The 7,354-nt window shown below is 45.7% G+C and overlaps 1 protein-coding gene across 1 annotated transcript; it reads left to right on the forward strand.

The window, feature by feature from the left end:
* The first annotated feature begins 5,746 nt into the window (after nt 1–5,746).
* On the forward strand, nt 5,747–6,803 carry LOC119344574 (germin-like protein 8-11). The gene is made up of 2 exons (XM_037614966.1): nt 5,747–5,919; nt 6,043–6,803. The coding sequence occupies exons 1-2, from the start codon at nt 5,799–5,801 to the stop codon at nt 6,609–6,611; spliced, it is 690 nt and encodes a 229-aa protein (XP_037470863.1). The 5' UTR covers nt 5,747–5,798; the 3' UTR covers nt 6,612–6,803.
* Nucleotides 6,804–7,354: the final 551 nt, after the last annotated feature.

Consider the following 7,354-nt stretch of genomic DNA (forward strand, 5'->3'; position numbering starts at 1 on the left):
TAAATCAAGGATTTGATTGAATATCTCGAGCATCCTTATATCTATAAAATAAATGGAGAATATGTCATGCCGCTGTGTGTCTGTAAGCCATGAATGTATTTCAATGTTATGAATAATCAACAATATCTTTTTTCATCACTCTGATATGATGCCGTATGCTATTTTGGTTATTATGTATCATATTTCCCATAACGAGCGAAAATTCAGGGTTCTTTTTCCCCTTCTCCGATACAATAGACGATTATCTAGTAATTTAATGTAAGTTTGCTGGTTTGGTTGAACACGTTGGGAAATTCCTCATATATAGTGCTTGTGTGCAATACATCTGTGGCACTATAATGTCTGCCATCGGTTATGACGAAAAAGGGGTTCCCCGCTTTATATTATATAAAGCAACCATCACCGCATTACAACCGTGTAGACCGATATAAACACACGCCACCACCGCACACAACACACACGCAAGACAAGATACAAAGGTGTCAGGCACTAACACACCACCCCACCGACTACCAAACTAACTACACATATGCGAAAAAGACCGTTTGGAGCCGATGGAGACCTCCACCATGAACCACAATGAAGAGGTGTGACCAACAACGATGAAGCCAGGACTCCAAAATGGTGTCTCCCAGAAGGGTACGACCACTGATAGCCGCCACCGCCCGATCATGTAGATCAACTTTTCATCCGGAGCATGATGAAAGGAGCCAGAACGCCGCGACGAAGCCTACAGGAAGGATACGACGTCAATAGATGCTGCCACCATCGGCCAGTACACGGATTGGGCAAGTGATGCACCCCAGCGTTCACACCTCCGCCGCACCCTAGCTCCGCTAAACACCCGCAACCAAGCCACCCGCGTGGCCATGGCTGCCCGCTCGCACCTGAGACGCACACTCCGCCTAGGAATGTCGCGCCTCCTGCCGCCAGGGCTGCCGCCCTGCATTCAAACCCCTCCAAGACCAGCCAAAGTTTTCGGCTTTGGTCCAAAAGGCAGCCCCCAACCTACGGGGCCGAAGCATATGTCCTGCCTAGAACACCGCTGGAGCTATGGCAGCGCGCACATGCATGGAAAGGGGGACGAAGGGGAGAGGACGTAGGCATCCACGACCAGCACACCCTTGCACCGCCATCCCTCTCACAAACCTCCCCACCGAGCACCCCATGTGCTGCCCCACCTCGGCGGACGGCATAGCTCAACACGCGAGACCACCAACGACACCCGACCACCGGCGAGGACAACCCCGTGAAACGCCGGCATCGACCAAAACTGCTCACCGGGGATCCCACCTTCGAGCTCGCTGTTGTCCGCCGTCGGAGCAACCGAAGCTAACCAGCCCGCCCTTTGTTCTACTGCTGCTACGCCTCCACCACCACCAGCAGAGGCCACGACGGGGGCAGCTGCCCGTAACCCATGTCGTCCGGATCTAGATCTAGAAGCCTAGATCACCGTCGTCGCAAGCGCCCAGGCGCGCCCATCCACCAAGCTGCCAGGCAACTGGGCAGCAGGGTGGTGGAGCACAGCGTCCACCCACTATATTACCATGGCACACGGCCCCCGCCATGTTCTGGCTCAGGTCACCGGCCCTCACCAGCCCCGCATGGGCAAGAAGAGCCAGAGGCCCCACCGCTGGCGGAGATGGTTGGGCTTTTCCTGACCGCACCGTCAAGCGGCGGTGAGGGCCAGTGGGATTGAGGGTCCCCCCGGTCACCTCGTGGGAGGAGGGAGGAGGATTTCTCTTCCTAGTCATGTCTGCCATTGGTTATGATGCGTGGGCAACCTAATTGACTAGAAGATGGACAAGGGGCCCACAAGCCCGGGGGTGCAGCCTAACCCCTGGTCCACCACCCAGGCTTGTGGGGCCCCTGCAGCTCCGTATGACATAATTCTTGTCCTATAAATTCCCAATATTCCCGACACCCTCAGAGAGACAAACAAGAGAATTTTATCGCCACTGCAAGTCTCTGTTCCGAACCGATCCCATCTGGAGCCCTGTTTTGGAGCTCTATCGGAGGGGGAAACCGTTGGGTGGCCATCTGCATAAACCTTGCTGCCTCCATGTTGATGTCTGAGTAGTTACTTCAGGATCTACGGTTCCATAGTAGCAGCTGGATGACTTCTTCTCTCTCTCTATCTCTCTTGGATCTTCAATACAATGATCTCCTCTAAGATCAATCCGATGTAATTCTTATGGTGTCTTTGTTGTGATCCGATGATTTGTGGATTTATGACCAGATTGTTCATTGAATAGAATTGGAGTTTCTTTGTTGTATGATTAAGTAACTATGTGTACGTTTTGAGTTATTTGTCTTCCCTGGCCGAGATAGATGGGTAATTCTTTAGAGGGAGTGGTGCATAGTAGTAGGTTCAACCTCACGGTGATATTGCCCAGTGACAAAAAGGGTGCAAAGGCACATGATGTGTTGTTGCTACTAAGGATAAAACAACGGGGATTGATCTTATTGCTACGTTTCTTTCTGTTGAGCTACATCAGGTCATCTTGCTTATTGCGTTACTCTATTTCTTGCCAACTTAACACTGTGACATGCATGCTGGATAGCGGTCTTGGGGTGGGGTAATAGTAGTAGATGCAGATGGATTATGGTCTAATTGTCATGCACATGATGCCTATACAAGATTATGCCATGAATGATATTTATTTGTCAATTGCCCAACAATAATTTGTTTACTATGCCATTACCTGCTTTCGAGAGAGAAGTCACTAGTGAACCTATGGCACCCGGGTCCATTCTCTATTATTATTTGTGTTGCTCTATTGCTCTCTTTACTATTTTGCCATTTGACATATCATTGTCTATCACTATTTGCTTTTAACTTTGTAACTAGCAAGACGAGGGGATTAACAACCCCCTTGCCAAGTTGGGGGCAAGCATTTATTTTGTTTGTGTGCAGGTGCTGCTTATCTTGCTAGCTTGTGGACTCTTACTGGTTCGATAAACCTTGGTTCTTAACTGAGGAAAATACTTTTTACTGTTGTGCTACATCACCCTTCCTATTATGGGATTAGCAGGGAACTGGTGTTGCATGAACTCATTTGTAAAGCATCGAGGGTGTGTAGCTCCTCAGACACTTGCAGTCGTGTGGCGTACGTCCGACATCGTTGTTGTGCAGTCGCAAGTGTAGTCGCGCACATCGCCATTCTTTGCTAGCTACGCAAAATATCCTGTCTGTCTAGCAGGTGGGCATTGCCGAGACTTGTAGGTTGATTGATGTGGGGTTTCGGAGCTTAAGGGCCACTTCCCCTTGGGTTTGTATCTCGTGGTGGTCCGTGGTGGATTGACTCCACCTCGGGCTCCATGCGCCTCGAAGGCATATTTTTCAGTGCCTATTTGTCGGTCTCTGCACTAGGGAGGACGGTCGAGGCTTTCAACCCAGTTACGTTTTGAAAGCGCACTGTCCTCGGTCTCCGCATCCATCTAGTCTAGCAAGTTGCCATGGGGTAAGATCTGTTAGCACCAGTCTGTTCGAGCTTGTTCTCGGGCCTGCTCGGCCCTAAGGAGCTCGTTCCATATGTCGTTTAGCTCATCTTCTTCGGTCTTGAGATGTTGGGACTTCTTTTTGATGCTTTTGGTCGTACTAGCCAATCACTTGCACATAGTTTTGAGCTGGGGTACCTCAAGGGGTAGCTCGAAAGCGTCATACTCATCGGGGCCAAGGCTTCCTTCCTCCTCATCCTCCAAATCATATTCTCCGTCGTTAGGGTCATCATCGTCCCCATTGATCATGTCGTCGCCGTTGTTATTGCCGGCGCCATTGTCTAGTGTGTGGAATAACTATTTTCCCGTGTCTTTGTGGAAATTGGTTATCTGTGGGGGAGACAACAATTCATTGGACAATATGGAAACTAGGAACTCGGCTTGCTTTAATAAAAAAAAAATCCTAGATGATCATGTTGTCGTATTCTAGAGCCTAATAGTTGGAGCATTTTGCAGAAACACGAGATGGGGGAAGGGTTGAAGAAAGGGTGTTAAAGATCAATCTGGTGATTCAGGAGGAGTATGCCTGAGGCCATGGTTGGAACCCGGTTGTGCTCAGGATTGTAGTGTGAAAACTTGAATGTGCAAAAGTTTCTTAGTAGAGTTGTTCTTGTGGTCACTCCCTTTCTGGTGCATGTGAGACTTAGTTTATTGCTCCTCCGCTGTGAACCTGCTCTTTTGGTTGCTGATAGCTCTATTTTCCTGCATGTCTTGTTTCAGCTTCTTTTTGGTTCCAATCTCTTGTAAATTTGATTAGCCGTTTGTTTAATGGAAATTGATGAGGAGGCAAATTCTCTAAAAAGAACTTATGATCGTTATTTTTTCTTCTTAAATTTAGAACTAGAAATATGATTTTTGCTACATTTCAGAAACTAGGCACACCAAACCAGGTTCCAGAAACCAGGTCCGACATATATAGACAGTATGCATAAATATACGAGAACAGATTATTATCTGAGTTGGCTCTTTGTAACAAGCTTGTGATAGAAGCATTTTATTTGTCTGATGGAAATATCTTGATCTTTTCCTTCACAAACCTACCAACGCGCACCTCTGACAAATTAATCAGTTTATGTGTGGCCACCCAGCCTAGTAACTGGATGCACTGTTTACATATGTCAATTGTATTAGGTGGATTCGTGCATGGATCGACGCACGTCGATGTCTTCCTTGTCGGCACAATCCGCTAGCTACCGTGTTGTCTTATGTTGCTGGATTTCATGACAAATCTGTTGGAAAATATATATTTTGTTTATATTAGTGGTCATAGTTTGAAAAGATAGATTGCATATATTTTATAATAACTTCTGGATAGAACAGGTTGATAAAAGTCCTTGCAAGATGTTAACTAGTCTTGCTAAGATCATATGAAAATTTCCTGCTCTCCATCATCATGGCCTCTGTGGCAGCTCTCCTTTTGGTTGGGCACTTCCTCCACTAATGCCGCTGCTTCCTCCTGAAAATACTCAACCACTTCGAGAGACATCTAACCAAGTAAATACCAGATTTGACGTGATGATAACGTACAGGGGCTGCTACATATAGCAGATGTATTAGGTGGATTCATGTGTGGATCGAGGCGCCTCGCTTTCTTCCTTCTTCACACACAATATGCCGTGTCGTCTTATGTTGCTGGGTTTCATGACAAATCTACAGGCAAATATATAATTTTATAGTTTGAAAACCTCGATTGCACACATTATTCTATATCAACTTATGGAAAGAACAGGAGTAGTAGTCAGTTTATATCTCTTAAGAAGTCATGCAGGCACCCATGAATCAAGCCCACGCATGAGTACGTGACAATATTTGATGGCCTTACATGACTTGGCTTTTCTCAACTGCTCTTTAACTAACTTTGTGCATACACACCAGACCACCAGTTCATATTCTGACCAAGTATGTGATACTGTATCTAATTAAAGTAGTGGAATTTCATTTGTTTATCTTGTCGCTGTTTCTTATCTTCAAAATAATTTCCTAAATGGCGACGGGTGGTGACTTTTCCTGGAACCAGCCCTGCATGCATTGTGGCGACTCAGGAGAGAGTTTCACATTGCTTCTTTGAAGGGAAAACGTGTCTTAAAGGGAACCTGTAAAGTTATGCAAAATAGTTTAATCAGCAGCCGGAGACCATTTCAATCTGTTGATCGGTTGCACTTGACTTTGTCTATTACTCACGAGTTCTGCGCCTATATAAACACATGCATCCCCTGCATGTTCAAACCATCGTCACTCACGCCACAAACAGAAATAGGAAGACGAGAGAACAGAAGAGCCAAAGACACTAAAACGAAATGGCATCCTCCTCTTCTTTTCTCCTCCTTGCTGCACTTCTTGCGTTAGTCTCATGGCAGGCCACTGCTTCTGATCCTAGCCCACTCCAGGACTTTTGTGTCGCCGACATGAATTCACCAGGTACTATCCGTTTTGTCATCATGTTTTCACCAAATACATATGTTGAAATCTATTTCTGGTAATTATATGCGAGTCGAAACAATGTAAAATCTGAGCTTACATGTACATCTCTTTTGCCCCCAGTCCGTGTCAATGGGTTTGTTTGCAAGAACCCGATGGAGGTCAATGCAGATGACTTCTTCAAGGCGGCCAACCTCGACAAGCCTAGGGTGCCAAACAAGGTTGGATCCAACGTCACTTTGATCAACGTCATGCAGATTGCTGGACTGAACACCCTCGGCATATCAATTGCGCGCATCGACTATGCTCCCTTGGGCCAAAACCCACCACATACGCACCCTCGCGCCACTGAGATCCTCACGGTGCTCGAGGGAACACTGTACGTTGGCTTTGTGACATCCAACCAGCCCGCCCCCAACAAAAACAAGTTCTTCTCCAAGGTGCTCAACAAAGGTGATGTGTTTGTCTTCCCCGTGGGGCTCATCCACTTCCAATTCAACCCCAACCCCCACCTGCCTGCTGTTGCAATTGCCGCGCTAAGCAGCCAGAACCCAGGGGCTATCACAATTGCCAATGCAGTATTTGGGTCAGACCCACCAATATCAGATGATGTTCTTGCCAAGGCATTTCAGGTGGAAAAGAACACAATAGACTATCTCCAGGCTCAGTTCTGGGAGAACAACCACTACTAAGACAGACATTTGTTAATTACCCCAAAGACCAGTGCACAAGTGAAGGACATGGTTGAGTTCCTAGATATGCATCCTAATCTATAAAATAAATGGAGCATATGTCATTCCATTGTGTGTCTGTAATCAGTGAATGTTTTTCTACCTTCTGAATAATTGACAATATTATATTTGTCACACTAATATGATCTCATTTGCTTCTTTTGGAATCTGACGTGTCTTATTTATCATAACAAATTAAAATTCTAGGTTCATTTCCCCTTGTTATGAAATAATAGATTATTATATGACAATTAATTATATGTTTAATGCTGGGGTGAACACCTAGGATTTTCTTGCAATACATGTGAAGTATGCCATGGTTGGAACCCTGTTGTGCTCAGGATTGAATGTGAATGTTGAATTTGCAAAGGTTGCTTCCTGGAGTCGTTGTTGAGGTATCCTGCTTCCTGGTGCATGTAATTAGTAAGTTACGGTCCCTTTCCTATCGAGCTTGCTTTAGTTGTTTTAGCTTCCTTTTGGTTCAAAACTCTTGTAAGTTCGATTGGCTGCTTCTTTAATGGAAACTGATGAGGTCGCTTGTTGTATTAAAAAACATATGAGCGTTATGTTTTTGTCTTATGTTAAGTACTATACTTTTTTTGCTAAGTTTTAGAAATTGGGCACAGTGGGGACCAGGTTCCAGGAAGCCGCTACAACATATATGGTAAACGTCCATAAATATACAAAACAAGTGATTATTACCT

Source organism: Triticum dicoccoides, unplaced genomic scaffold (assembly GCF_002162155.2).
Source record: "Triticum dicoccoides isolate Atlit2015 ecotype Zavitan unplaced genomic scaffold, WEW_v2.0 scaffold174004, whole genome shotgun sequence".
Classification (NCBI taxonomy): Eukaryota; Viridiplantae; Streptophyta; class Magnoliopsida; order Poales; family Poaceae; genus Triticum; species Triticum dicoccoides.

Bases quoted from the DNA above. Each gene is read 5' to 3' on its own strand.
- LOC119344574 (XM_037614966.1), top strand. From the start codon at position 5,799: ATGGCATCCTCCTCTTCTTTTCTCCTCCTTGCTGCACTTCTTGCGTTA. The intron at 5,920-6,042 runs GTACTATCCGTT...TTTTGCCCCCAG, and splicing joins CGCCGACATGAATTCACCAG to TCCGTGTCAATGGGTTTGTT.